Source organism: Loxodonta africana, chromosome 22, assembly GCF_030014295.1.
Source record: "Loxodonta africana isolate mLoxAfr1 chromosome 22, mLoxAfr1.hap2, whole genome shotgun sequence".
Classification (NCBI taxonomy): Eukaryota; Metazoa; Chordata; class Mammalia; order Proboscidea; family Elephantidae; genus Loxodonta; species Loxodonta africana.
Genome location: NC_087363.1, coordinates 15,217,972 through 15,233,006, shown reverse-complemented (window position 1 = coordinate 15,233,006; position 15,035 = coordinate 15,217,972). Strand labels below are relative to the sequence as shown.

Sequence of the window (15,035 nt, the reverse complement as noted above, 5' to 3'; positions counted from 1 at the left end):
TTTAATAGCTTCAAATGGAAACAACCCAGATATTCATCAACAGTAGAAATGATAAATTGTTATGTATTCTTATAATGAAATCTTGCTGCTGTGGTTATTGGTTGCCATCAAGTCAATTCTGACTCATGGCAACCTCATGTGTGCTGTGGCCTTTTGGAAGCAGATCGCCAGGCCTATCTTCCGTGACTGCACTGGGTGGATTTTTTTTTTTTTCATTTCTTAATCTTTGAGTTTATTTGTTTGGTTTTTCATCTCTGTTCTCAGGAAGACAAATTTCTTTGCTCTTTCCCATGGAGAATGTTTTTTGGTCACCATCTGGAAGACAGAGGTAGCTCTTCACGGCTCTAGGCTTTATGTAGGAGCTTCTATCTAGCCACTTAATTCCTAGGATTCATGCCTTACATGTGTGTCAAAACCCCAACCCCTGGGATTTATATATGGTCTCAATACCCTCAGGAGCCATAGTCAATGAATTCCCATTTATGTTGTGGCTTGGCTTTTAGTTCCCTTCTCATTTCTGGAAACTCAGGTTTTCCCTTTCTTTTCTTTCAAGCTCAGTTTTATAATTTTTTTTTTAAATAATTTTTATTGAGCTTTAAGTGAACGTTTACAAATCAAGTCAGTCTGTCACATATAAGCTTATATACACCTTACTCCATACTCCCACTTACTCTCCCCCTAATGAGTCAGCCCTTCCAGTCTCTCCTTTCATGACAATTTTGCCAGTTTCTAACCCTCTCTATCCTCCTATCTCCCCTCCAGACAGGAGATGCCAACACAGTCTCAAGTGTCCACCTGATACAAGTAGCTCACTCTTCACCAGCATCTCTCTCCTACCCATTGTCCAGTCCCTTCCATGTCTGATGAGTTGTCTTCAGGAATGGTTCCTGTCCTGGGCCAATAGAAGGTTTGGGGACCATGACCGCTGTACTCCTCTAGTCTCAATCAGACCATTAAGTCCGGTCTTTTTATGAGAATTTGGGGTCTGCATCCCACTGATCTCCTGCTCCCTCAGGGGTTCTCTGTTACTGGGTGGATTTTTACCACCAATCTTTGGGCTAGTAGTCTATCACTTAACCTTTTCAGCCACCTAGGGATAAGGTAGTGAAAACAAACTACAGCCTCTCATTAACAATATGGATAAACCTCATAAATGTAATCTTGAGAAAAAGAAGTCAGATAAAAAAATACATACAATTTGTTTTTATTCAAAACTAAACTGCAGTGTTAGAAGTCAGGATGTCCATTACCCTGGGGAGGAGAAAGAGGGTGGGTAATCGAGAATGACTACAAGAAAGGCTTCAGGAATGATGGAAATGTTCTATTCATGACCTGGAGAGTGGTTACACATATTTTCACTTTGTAAGAATTTATTGAACTGTATGTTAACATTTTGTGAATTTTTCTGTATGATCTAAATTTTTTAAATCAAATAAACATCAAAACACAAATACTATTGTAGAAGCCGTTGCTATCAGTGAAACGTGCAAGTAAAATCATGAATTAAGCAGTGCGAAAATATGATATTCTTCTGCGAAAAGCTGTATTTTTAAGATTAGATCTTCCTGGTAAAAGTGTTCTAAATATATAAACTCAGAAAAAATAAGTAACTTACAGAAGAAGATTGGCACATAACAGAAAGGAAAACAACAGCTTGTCCTTCTCAAATAGTGATCGGCATATATTACAATATAAGTTGTATGTGAAGTGGTCATTTAAATATCGTAGGCGCTTTTCCAAAATTTTGGATTTGTTACTAAAAGGTTAAAAGAAAAAAAAAAAGGAAAATATACTGAGTCAAAACAAAACTAAGAAAAAAACAAGTAACATATGAATTAAAATATGTTATTTTTATTTTATCCAGTATTAAAAACATACTGTGTGTGGAACTGCACACATGCGCACACACATACACAGAAATGAGCACGTGTAAAACTGGTGAAATTTGAACAAACTCTATGGATTGTACAAATGCTAGTTTCCTGGTTATGACATTGTATTATAGTTATGCAAGATGTCACCACTGGAAAAACTGTGTGAAGAGTATAAAAACAAAAAACAAAAAACCCAGTGCCATCGGTGAAGAGTATAGGAGACCTCATTATACATTTTTTCTTTGAAGTTTCTTGTGAATATGTAAGTATTTCAAAATAAAAAGTTTTAAAAAATAGAGCATACTCCTATGAGTATGTGCAGTTCAATGACATTGGTTATCTACTTCACAAGGTGCCACCATTGTAACTATATCTACCCATGCTGTTACATCACCATTTAGACTCTCTGCCCTTAAAGTTCTCATCTGGGCCTTAGATTAACTGTTGACAGTTTGAACTTACATAGATAATTCTTTATAAGAGCGCAGTGTTCAAGGCAAACATCCTTTATTGAGCTAAACTGTTGTTTAGTTTAACAATGGCTTCATGGGATAGTTTTGATTCAAGGTTTAAAAATTATTGGTGGGCAATATATTCAAGGGTCCCCCAGTCTCAATGGATCCAGTAAGTCTGGTTTCCACATGAATTTGAAGTTCTGTTCCCCAATTTTCTTCCTTCGGATCAAGATCCATCTATTGGGTCCTTGATCAAAATATTCAGTACTGGTGGCCCGGCACCATCCAGTTCTTCAGGTCTCATGGCAGAAGATGTAGAAGTTCATAGTGGCAATTAAACTTGGAGTCCATTTCTTTCTCTGATTCCTAGGTTTCCTTCGTCCTCTGCTGTTCCATGTGAATAGAGACCAATTGTTATATCTTGAGTGGCTGCTCACAAGCTTTTAAAACTCCAGGCGCCACTTACTGAACTTGGAGTTAGAAGGCTTCATGTTTTTATTACTTTTGGAAAATTCTCTGCATGTACTTCTTTAAATAAAACTTTGTCCCACTCTCTCTTTCCTCTCTATATAGGATTCCAATTATACATATGATAGAACTTTCAACTATGTCTCCTTTTCTCTGTGCTTCAATCTACATATTTCCTTCTAACCTATAAACCACCTCACTAATCTTCCCTTTTGCTTTATTTAATCTGCTATTAAACCATATATTGAGTTCTTAATTTCAATCATTGCATATTTTGGTTCTAGAATTTCCATTTAATTAAAAAAAAATAGATTCCAAGTCTCTGGTGAAATTTGCCTCCATTTTCTCCAACATATTGACAACAGTTGTTTTAAAGAACCTGAATGATAACTACACTATCTGCATCACTTGCTGGTCTATTTCTACTGCCTGTTTTTCACTTGAATCTAGCCCTTTGGTTATTTCTTGGCATGCCTGGTGAACTGTTATTGAATACTGGCTACAGTGTGTGAAAAACTGAATAGCGAAAAACTGATTTGAATAGTGTATCTTCCTCCAGAGAGTATTTAATTCTCTGACAAGCAGAAAGAGAGAGGACATGGGCAGATCTAGCCAAGGCTAAGCTTCACATTTTGCTATGTTTGCTCTTTTCCCCATACTCTCAGGAAATTGCTCCTCCTGAGAGCTCAAATGGGTGTATACCAGTACCCCTCTACCTCAGCAAGCTCTGAGTTTCAATCTCTGTCTTCCCAGCTCCACGAAATTTCTGCATAGTTCTTTATCCTTCTGGTTGCAGATTTCTTCCCTGTTTCCCTACTCTGCTGTTCCCTCCTCTCCAGGATCTTGTCCCCTCAACTTCCAGCCATGTTGGCAGCCCCAAACTCTAACCTCTGGATGCTCAGTCTAATTAGACTATCACCAGCCCTAGATTGCTGCTTTCCACTTTGCTTCCATTCCCTTGCACCGAGAATCAGCAAAAATCCTAAAGGAAAAAGTGGATGTCAATGTGGGGTTCAACTTGGTGTGCTTTTCTTCTCTCCAGTATCTTATATCTCAAATTCTGATTTCACTGGTTGCTCTCCAGCGCTTTAAAGGCTTTTATACTTGTTCCTAATGGAGACAGTCAAATACAAGCTACTGTGTAGTGGTCAGAAGCAGAAATTTACCCCTCCCCCTGCCCTTTAAATTTCAATGACTATAGGGTTTTTCTTAATTTCAATAAGTTTCATCTGGATCTTTTTCAAATCTCTTGCTCTCTTTTCATTGCATCTTACCGTTTCCTTAAGTTTTCTATTTTTCTTTCATCTCTTTAATCTTCAAAACATACTTATTTTATGTTCTTTTTACAGATCTTAAAAATTATCCAAGTTACTGGGAGTGCTAATCCTCCTCATTTGTCTCTATGCTGACTCTCTATGGTAGTTCATTTCCTCATTTGTTTTCTAATTTTTTACTGTGAGCTCATCATTGATGGGAATTATTCATGTGGAAATCCTGAATAGCCTCAGTTGTAGAAGTGTCCCTCCAGAATAGTTTTGTGTTTAAATCTCCCACGCCCCTAGATAACTTTGGGGGTCACAGTCTGGAACCAACATTTATGCCAATTCCTCGACTTGAATTTCTTCCATTATATGAAAAAAAAAAAAAAAAAACTATGAGCTGCATAAATTCAAATTCCAAATCCCAACTGGGGTAACTTAGGCATTTCAATCACCCAAGAGAGACTGCTCTATCAAGAGCCCACACAGAAACAAATTTCTTATAGTACATATGGTAGAATCAATCATATTTTTATTTTACTTAGCGTGTATAACCTCACCCAAACTCATTGCCATTGAGTCAATTACGACTAATCGTGACCCTGTATTAGCAGCTGAGTGCTTTAACCATAGTGTCACCAGAGCTCCTTTTAGCATGTCTAGCAGTTACCAAATAGCAGAAATTGTTACAAACACTTCACAAAGAGTACCTCATTTAATTCTCATTAACAACTCCATAATTAAGTACTACTATTTTTTTTTATTATCACTATTTTGCAGGTCAGGAAAACTGAGGCAATTACGGAAAGGCTGTCTTGTGCCTGTGGTCACACAGCTTGCATGCTGCAGAACTAAGATTTAATGCCTGGTTCCAGCATGACTCTAAAATCTGTATATACTCATTAATTGTTTAAAGTGAAAATATCTAGCAAGCTACTAGAAATGTGAGACTGAAGACTTGTAGAGACCTCCAGGCTAAAAAGATATATTTGAGTTGTCAGCAAAAGTAAGTCATGTGCCTTATTGAAATATTTAAAAGAGAGATTAAAAAAAAAAAAAAGTACCAAAACTAATCTCTCTATGCCCAAATCTTCATCGTGGGAAGCAGTGAAACACAACTTAAAACAGGAAGAAGGCTTAATTGTCTGCCTTTCCCTCTTCCTTCCATTCTTTCATTTTTCCATGCTTTCTAAATGTTCTATAATGAATATTATTATAAAAATAATAAGAAAAAAAGTTAAATTTTTTTAAATCAAAAGCAAGGTGAGGATAAATGAAGCTAGGTAATATTTACCTGTCATGAATAGAGTTGATATAGAGGTTCACAAACCAGCTAAGTGAGTACTGGTACATGGGATCAATGTTAGCCAGGTCTGCAATGCTAAAGAATAACACTGATGAATGTTTAGCAATGGGTCTGTAGCCTTCTCGAGACTCTGCTATTTTGAGTTCTGTTTTTTCTGCAATCTGATAGGAGAAAAATCAGGATTAAAAAACAAAGAATTTATTTAAAAATACCTCTTAACCCAATCACAAAGTTTATTTAAAAAAAAGGGCCTAACCACGCTAAATGCTAGAAAGAAAGGGAAAGGACAAAGGGAGACAGGAAGGAGAGAGGGAGGGAGAAAGGGTTAGAAAGACGAAAAAAGAAAAGAGAAACAGCCTTACAGATTAAAGGAATGATTAGCCACCAGCCAACTCCTTCTTATTCGAAGAGTACCAGAGCTGTCAAGCCTTGCTTATTCTTTGCCTGACCTGACATGTGTCAACTATAGTCTTTCACCCCCTTTTAATAGGTCAGAGGGAGAACAGGCATATGTATATATTTAATATGTCAACATGTCCTCCAGAGCACAACACAATGTCTGGCAAAGTAGCTACTAAAAATATTTGCTGCCAAGGGACTATCGTTCCATCATAAAGAGGAATGAACTTCTAATGCATGCTAGCACATGAATGAACCTTGAAAACATTATCTAGGTGAAATAAGCTAGATGCAAAAGGACAAATAGTATATGATCCCACTCATATGAAATAACTTGAACAGGCAAATAACTAGAGACAAAAAGTAAGTCAGGAGTCCCTGGGTGGCACAAACAGTTAAGTGTTCAACTACCAGCTGAAAGGCTGTCGGTTGGAACCCACCCAGAGGCTGGAGGCTCAGAAACTGAAGCCAGGTGGTGCTGGGCATTAGCACTAAAAGGTAACAGGGCCAGAGCTGGTTTCTATATGCAAGATGAAGGAAGGACAAAACAGTTACAAAAGTTTTACAGAATAAATTGGTCTTCAGATGGTGCAGATTGAAGCACAGATGAGGACCACACAACCCAAAGACGGGGAAAGATGGGGGCGTAGCAACTCAATGCTTTCCCTTTACTCCCGCGTGTACTTCCTGTAACTGGGTTATAAGATATCCCCTTGTATCTTTTTTATTTGAGCTAATTTGAGTGTGTTTCTGTTCCTTGCAAATTAACTTTTCTAAAAATTATACAGTATAACCAAAAATGAAATAAAAAAGGAAGCTTTGTATCTCAATCTTCACTATAAATAAAACAGAGTTATCAACCACAGAAATTAATGACATTTACATACGAAAGCTAATCTTAGTATTCCCATTGATTCTTCTATTTAAACCTGATTTTCCAACTCGAACTCCATTTTACCATTAATAGTAACAGCAAGCAAAAAAAAAAAAAAGCAAATACAGTTAATATTTCTAAACAGTACTTAATAATTTAACTCATATTCCATAGCTTGATGTGTGGTATATTTATAAACAGTGTTTTTGCTAAGTTTGATTTCTTACTATGAAATTTTAGACTCAAGAAATATAAACACAGTTTCTTTTATCATTTACTATTAACATCCTCAAGTAACATTTTCCAAGAAATAAACATTGCAAGTGTATGTTAGAGATGCTGGAAGAGGATAATTCATTGTTTGCAAAAATCTCCCGGTTCGTGATATTTATATGTATTAAACTTTCCAAGGATCAAAAAGACTAAACTACAGAAAATTTGAGGGAGGTAACTTTGAAAGGTGTAGAGGAAATTCTTAGTTTTGTTTAACCTTGTGGGTTATGATAAAACAGGAGAGCAGCTTTGGACTATATAACGGAGCCTTCCTCTGAAGATCATTTTCTCACATTGTGGGGGAGGCCTGCGAGGGGTGACATAGAAGTCAGGGCCAGATATGGAGTAAGTTCTGGATCAAAATACGTAATAAATTTAAAACTAAGTTCGTAATGATCGATGACACCCAGTTAGAAAGATGTTATAATTTATTGAATTTGTCTCTCTTAGTAAGATAAAGTACTTGAACCAATAGGTACTTATATCTCCTTTTACCCTAGTCTTAATAAGAAATAAACCAATAAGATAAATGCTCCCTATTCTCCCTGCCCCTTTAAAACAAAAACAGATTGGTGAGAGAACAATGAGAAGTTGGCTCTGCTCTGACACAACTGGGAAGGAAAACACAAAAGAATAGCTGAGCCCTGGTGCCAGAAGGGCGGCCGTTCCACCTAAGGTCCTACTCACCTGGCTCTCCCTAGGTTAAAACGTGCACCTGTTTAGGGAGGAGCTGTTGCATCGTCGCAGTCACACAAAACCAAAGCCACCCTGAGTGGAAGTGTCCCTAGACGTTCTGAGTCTTCTGCCCCAGAGCTGGATGGATGGTGGTGGGAGATAGTGGAGGGATGCTGAGTGACTGGTGCAATCTCTATTTAGGTTTTTCTTTAGTTTCTGATTAACCCAATGTTAAAAAAACAACTACAGAACAGTTGCTGTTGAGTCGATTCCAACTCATGGTGACCCCATGTGTGTCAGAGTAGAGCTGTGCGCTCTACAGAACTTTCAGTGGCCGATTTTTTGGAAGTAGATCATCTGGCCTTTCTTCTGAGGCTCCTGTGGGTGAACTTGAACTGCCAAGCTCTCTGTTAGCAGCCAAGGGCATTAACTGTTTGCACCACCCAGGGGTCCCTACCCCAATGTTACCAAAAACCCAAACCTATCACCATCGAGTAGATTCGAACTCATAGCAACCCTATATTCATTAGGTGGGCCAAGAAGAATTGAAAGGTCTGAAAATCAATAAATTTGTTACATAAAAGTTATTCTGCAATATCATTTAATTGTGTGAACTTGGGCCTCACTTAACCTTTCTCAACTATGAAATGCAAAAGATGTCTGACAGTTAAGGACTCTTCCACCGACAATATTGTAGGATTTTCTAAAAAGAGATGTACTATCAAAATACTATTTAGCTGTGTTAGCTGAATATACAACAAATACCTTACTGGATGAAGACACTTGTCTCCCATCTTCCACCTGCCACCTCCAACTCTCATACCTCTCTCCCCAACAAACAAATGACAAAGCAATGTCAGGACATCCTTAGTGGTTCCCAGAACAGTTTACTGTCCAATCAACCAGCAGCTACTCCCACTCATTTCAAGCTCCAGTCATGGACAGAAGGAAGCTAAATACTCAAACTTGATATTTGGTTGAAGGGTCAAGTAAAATATGAATGAATCTGACTAGCCTGCTTTACCTATTTCTAATAATAAATATACTTCTGAAAATTTCATTCTAGATTTATTTTCTTCTGTATAAGGCTACCACCTAGATCAGATCAGGTTTTGAATAATTCTGGTACCAGTAAGAGATACTGTGATTTTAAAATTAGTTTCTATGTTTTGGTATTTTATCTTTTTTCCTTCCCAGGAAACCTAGCACAGCACTCTCCTCAGGAACTGGAAGCAAATTAGAATCTTAAGAACTGGAACATTCCTAGAATTCTTTTTTCACCTGCTGTTTCTTTGTTATCTCATTGGACATGATTTTAGCAGAGTCTAAGACTTTAATTGCACTTTCATCTTCTAAAATGTTCCCTTCTGAAGATGATAATGTTTCTAAAATTCTTTTCTCTATATCTTTTAATTGCTTCTTATTAGCTGCAGACTGAAGTATAAGAGCATTTCGTTCCTCTTCTAATTCTGGTCTAAAAAGATAGAAACGTTTAGTCTACATTTGTAGTACTTTATCTAAATTTATATCTAAATATTATGTATCACAATTTTATAGACACTTAAATAATTTTTCAGACATGTAACACAAACCAAGGTGATTATTCGTCTTTATCCTAATATATAAAAAAATTACTTCCATACAAATAACAATATTCTGAGACATGTTAGCCAAAAAAAAAAAAAAGTATTAATTGTATACATGTAAAACATGGCAATAGCTTATACAACAGTAAGTTTAAGAATACGTTGGGTTTATCCATATGGCATAGCCAGTTATATGAGAATAAGAACTGGAGAAGAGACTCAGAGTATGAAACGTCTTATCTATTGTTTGGCTTTGTCATCACTCGGTCTCATTTTCATCATCTACAATAGTAGAAATAAAAAGGATGGTTGGTCATACACCTGCATCTTCAGGTAAAAGGCAAAATTGGCACTTATGTCTTAATAAGCAAAGATGGTATGAAACATCTACATAACACAATCCACAATGTTATAGAATGTTATGACATGTGATGGGTGTACAATTAACTTTAATTTGGTCTTTGTCCCAGGAGGTGCTCACTAAACTCCTGGAATTTCCACAGTGATTGGAGTCTGTATTATTCATGGACGGGCTCCAGATCACACCTGATGAGTTCTACTAATTAGGTGACTCTTGGAGTGGAAGGGCTGGCCATGCCAGCAAGGCCCACCATGTGATAGCAGCTCCAGCTCTGGACTCATCAGTCAGTCATGCCTACATAATGAAACCCCAACAAAAACTCGGGACACCGAAGCTTGGGTGAGTTTCCTGGTTGGTGAAAGTCACTGAAGCATGAGAGGGTAACAGGTCTTTGAGACATGGAAGCTCCAAGTTTGAGGTCTTTCCAGACTGTGCCCTCTCTTCTTTATGCTGGTCCTGATTTGTGTCCTTTTTCCTATAATAAAACTGTAATAATAAATTTAACATTTTCCTGAGTTCTGTGAGTCATTCTAGTGAATTACTGAACCTGAGGGGGTAGTCAAACCAAAACCAAACCCATTGCCATCGCTCCTAATGACCCTATAGGACAGAGCAGAAGTACCCCATAGGGTTTCCAAGGCTGTAAATTTTTATAAGAACACACTGCCACATCTTTCTCCTGCTGAGTGGCTGATGGATTTGAACCATCAACCTTTTGGTTAGCAGCTGAGCTCTTTAACCACTGCACCACCAGAGCTCCTTAAGGGGGTAGTAGGAACTCCTAAACTTGCAGCCAGCACCCTAAGCTTATGGCTAATGTCCTGGAGGTAGTACAAAAAAGCAGGTGGGAGCCCCCAAATTTGTAGGCCAGAGGTCAGGTATACACTAGGGAACCTCATAAGGGAGCCCTGATGGTGCAGTTGTTAAGAGCTACAGCTGCTAAAAAAAAAAAAGGTTGACAATTGAAATCTACCAGCTGCTCCTTGAAAACCCTATGGGGTAGTTCTACTCTGTCCTCTAGGAATCGACTTCACAGCAACAGGTTAGGTTTGGTTTGGTTTGGTTTGGCTTAGGGAACCTCAGGAGCCCTGGTGGCACAGTGGTTAACAGCTTGGCTGCTAACCAAAAGGTCAGCAGTTTGAATTCAACAGCTGCTCCTTGGAAACCTTATGGGGCAGTTCTACAGGGTTGCTATGAGTCAGAATTGACTTGACAGCAATGGGTTTGGTTTTTTGGTTTCGGGGAACATCAAGCAGTGGCTGGTATCTGAAGTCTTGGGCAGACTTTATAGTCTGGAGGACTGTGCCCCTGAATTTGTGAGATCTGACCTAGCTATTGGTGGTTAGGGCTCAAGGAAGAAGTACTCCATTTGCAGTCGGTGTCAGAGAGGATAATTAGAGTTGTTATTGGAAGAGACAGATGCACACAGACACCTTAACATGGTTCTATCCTGGATACTGTACAAGTGGGATTTAAACACTGAAGTAATAAAAGTGCCTCACTGCTATATATCTCCACTTATAATGTTGACTTAATTTAACAGAGCACTTGATAATGTTACATTAAGCTTCAAGCAGAACCAAAGATTTTCTTTGGGAAATAATTCTACCTTAGTTGCCCGGGTGTCGTAATATATTTTCTCATTTAAAAAATAACACGTTAGTAATAGAAAAATACATAAAGAATGAAGAAAACAATAAAATTGCCCATAATCTTACCACCCCAGGTACAATCACTGCTAACATTCTGATGTATCATTTCCCAGTCCATATACTATATATATATCCATCAGTGTTTTTTAAATAAAATATTATCCATACTGTATCCTAATAATTTTCTAATTTCATCTATGTTCTGCATATGTCTTAGAATGCATTTCTAACTATGTCCATAGCATTGATTCCTGGGGGGAAATTTCTGGCTCAAACACTCCGATACAAGTCAGAAGTCATAGCATGTCACTTGAACCACACCACAAACACGAAAATCAATATAGCATGGTTGGCTTATAAGTTAATTCTACAGAATGGTTATATTAAAGGACTCTGTAATTATTTAACTTGTAAAAATATAAAATTTGACACAGTTTAGAAATAATCACATAATAAAAGTATTAATGGACTACAAATATTTCTTTCTAGACCACCTGGACGCATCTAGGAAAATACATACCTCTCCTTTGCAACAACAATACCTAGTAACTGATCTTCAAGTCCTTCTGGAGTTATCATGAAATTGAGCAGAGACACTTTTGTAGCCAGCTCTGGCATATAGTGTGGATTCCTCAGTTTTGTGGTGATATAAAATTTGAAATCAAAGGAATACTCAATAATGACTTCACCAAGTCTAATGCAATCAATGCCACCTGTATTTCAGAAACAAATTTACAATAAATAAGACAAAGTTATGCAGTTCCTCCACTTATGTACTTCCAAGGCTTGCAAATAAAGGGTCAGTTTGTCCTACTGTGGTGGCTTGTGTGTTACTGTGATGCTAGAAGCTATGCCACCAGTATTTCAAATAGCAGCAGGGTCACCCATGGTGGACAGGTTTCAGCAGAGCTTCCCGACTAAGACAGACTAGGAAGAAGGGTCTGGTGGTTTACTTCTGAAAAGACTGGCCAGTGAAAACCTTATGAATAGCAGCAGGACATTGCTGATATCGCGCCGGAAGACGATCCCCCAGGTTGGAAGACACTCAAAAGACAACTGGGGAAGAGCTGCCTTCTTAGAGTTGACCTTGATGACATGGATGGGGTACAGCTTTCTGGACCTTCATTTGCTGATGTGGGATGACTCAAAATGGGAAGAAATAGCTGCAAACATCCATTAATAATCAGAACGTGGAATATGCGAATGTGAAGGTGGCACAGGACCAGGCAGTGTTTTGTTCTGTTGTGCATGGGGTCGTTATGAGTTGGAACTGACTCCATGGCACCTACCAACAACAACAAAGTAATTTTAAATAGAAAACAGATGTGGCAAAAGTCACAGGCACCAAAGCAAGTATACAATTATACAGCAGGGCTTACTCCAGGGTAGTAGAGGACATTTTCTCTGGTAGTCATGGAGGCTTCTAAAAGTCACGATTACTTTTTGAGCTTCCTTCCTCCATCAATTTTCAATCATGATTCCAAAATTATTTGTATAAGATTAAAGTTATTAAAGGCTTTAGAGTTTAGCTGAGCTAATTTTTTTTTTATAAGTGTAAGGATATAGGTGGGCAATATTTACCTAGTTAACTCTGGCCCACATTTATCATCACTGTTCATAACAGCGGGCTTTGTATGGTCCCTGGTCACAAGATAAAGGAATTTCAGGTTGGCATCAACTTCTCTGTGTTCTCTATAGAACAGCAGGATCCCTGAGTGGGCAAATGGTTAATGCATGTGGCTACTAACTGAAAGGTTGGTGGTTCAAAGTAAACACAAAGGTACCTGGGAAGAAAGGCCTGGAGATCTACTTCCAAAGAATCAGTCATTGAAAGCCCTACGGAGCACAATTCTACTGAGATACACACATGGGGTCACCATGAGTCAAAGTTTTACTGGTTTCTCTATGAGTCAGAATCAACTCGACAGCACACAACAACAAGAACACAGAACAACAGTCTAGATAACGGTGCTTAAAGCAATGAAGGGAGGGCAAGGTATTTATTTCAGAATACCTGACCAATATTTATTTCTGATAGCTTGTTCCAAATTTTCTTTCACCCATAATATCAGCACACAGAAGTTCTGAGTTATTAACATTATTATCAGATTTGTGTAGTGGTTTTCTTTCGTGCCTCAAAGATAATCCAATCATTTTTTCAGTTCTACCAATGAATATTAATTATATTCTACCTTGTTTAAAAGTTTGTCTGAGTAGTAAAGGCTCCAAAGATGGATCCAGTTCTTCACCAACATTTTCTAATAGAAGCGGAGTTCCAAACTGAATACAATTTTCCAGTGTTCTCATATAGTCTGAATCTGATAGCTTAATAACACTAAGCTGATTTTCTTTCTCAGAATTTTTGATCCACTTATTGGCTTGGCCCTGGGGGTCAATCATTAAAGGCCTAAAACATAAGAAGTAAAAGTCTAAGGAAAATAAATTAATGTTTGGATTCCTTAATAATTGTGTAATTTAAATTAAAAAAACCCACAGTCAAGCTGTATAATTACAAAGTGTTTTACATACATTATCAAAATTAATCTTCACAGAAATCCTGTGGGGAAAAAAATGAAAAGGAGTTTTATTCTTATTTATTTTTCAAATAAAGAAATTCAGTCTAAAGATTATAAAATTAGCTCAACGTCAGAAGAAGTAGGACCTTGTGAACCAGAGAGTCGTGCTCTTTCTAATATGATAAGTTGCCTTCAGGATAACTTTAATACATTATGCCTGCTAACATAATATGAAAATTATATTACAAAAACATTTGATAAGAATTAAAAACAAAAGATCCACTGGCCAGTAGAGGATTTTCCTCAAGTAATGAGTGTCCAGGTTTAGTCTGGACATCTGTTTATAAATTTATGAGTTTTTCCTACCTAAGTATGGTAAAGACTTTGTGTTCAAGAACATATGGTTCATGGTTTCATTTATTCAGAATATGACGTGCTTTTTCCTTCCTCAGTGATGATGTTGATTGTCCTAGGTTCCTATGATATTCAGCACAGTACCTTAAATTATCTTTGAAAAATACAACACCTGAAGAGTGGTGAAGTGGTAAACAGTTTGTCACATGCATATTTACCACAATAATAATAAATGACACAGAAAGGGGAGTTTTTGGCCCATGTCGCTTCAGCTTTCCTTTTTTTTTTCCAATAGCTTCTATGGCTAAAATCTCTTTAATCAATTATTCCCAGATAAGTGTGTTCTTTTATTTTCTTCTCCTTCCCAAAAGACAAAACCATCCAACACTAGCTGACTCGTTGTTTTCATCCTCAGTTCAAATCAAACTGTGCTGAAATCCTACTGAAAGCACAAGAAAGGTCCAAACACTGGTTAAAATTTACTTTTGCTACCACAGCAACCAGAACAAAGCTGTTTTGCAAATGAGAAAGTTATTTTGCTTACAACTGATTAAAAATTGACTAGAAGTAGTGCAGCCAGGATGCTCCATAGAAGTAAGGATTGCAAGACTTCATCTCAAGTACTTTGGACATGTTATCAGGAGGGACCAGTCCCTGGAGAAGGACATCATGCTTAGTAAAGTAGAGGGTCAGAGAGAAAGAGGAAGACCGTCAAGGAGATGGATTGATAACAGTGGCTGCAACTGCGGGCTCAAGTATAACGATTGTGAGGGTGGCGCAGGACTGGGCAGTGTTTTGTTCTGTTGCACACAGGGTTATTATGAGTCAGAACCAACTCGATGGCACCTAACAATTAGACTAGATGCTGCTAGCACCTTTCAAGGTCCTATTTAAAGGAATATATTTGTCCTCTTAGATGTTCTTCTTATTGGAAAAATACAGCATTTGTTCATTCACCTGTGAAAGGTGACAATATTTGTAAA

General features: G+C 37.6%; 1 protein-coding gene across 1 annotated transcript in view; it reads right to left on the bottom strand.

Annotated features, from left to right (window-relative positions):
• The window catches only part of DNAH12 (dynein axonemal heavy chain 12), a 212,477-nt gene that overhangs the window by 53,725 nt on the left and 143,717 nt on the right, over positions 1-15,035 (bottom strand). Inside the window, exons 56-60 of the mRNA XM_064274342.1 lie at positions 13,375-13,589; positions 11,703-11,895; positions 8,865-9,057; positions 5,351-5,523; positions 1,616-1,756 (exon numbers count right to left, since the gene is read on the bottom strand). Coding sequence (XP_064130412.1) covers positions 1,616-1,756; positions 5,351-5,523; positions 8,865-9,057; positions 11,703-11,895; positions 13,375-13,589 — 915 coding nt within the window. The remainder of the gene's footprint in view (positions 1-1,615; positions 1,757-5,350; positions 5,524-8,864; positions 9,058-11,702; positions 11,896-13,374; positions 13,590-15,035) is intronic.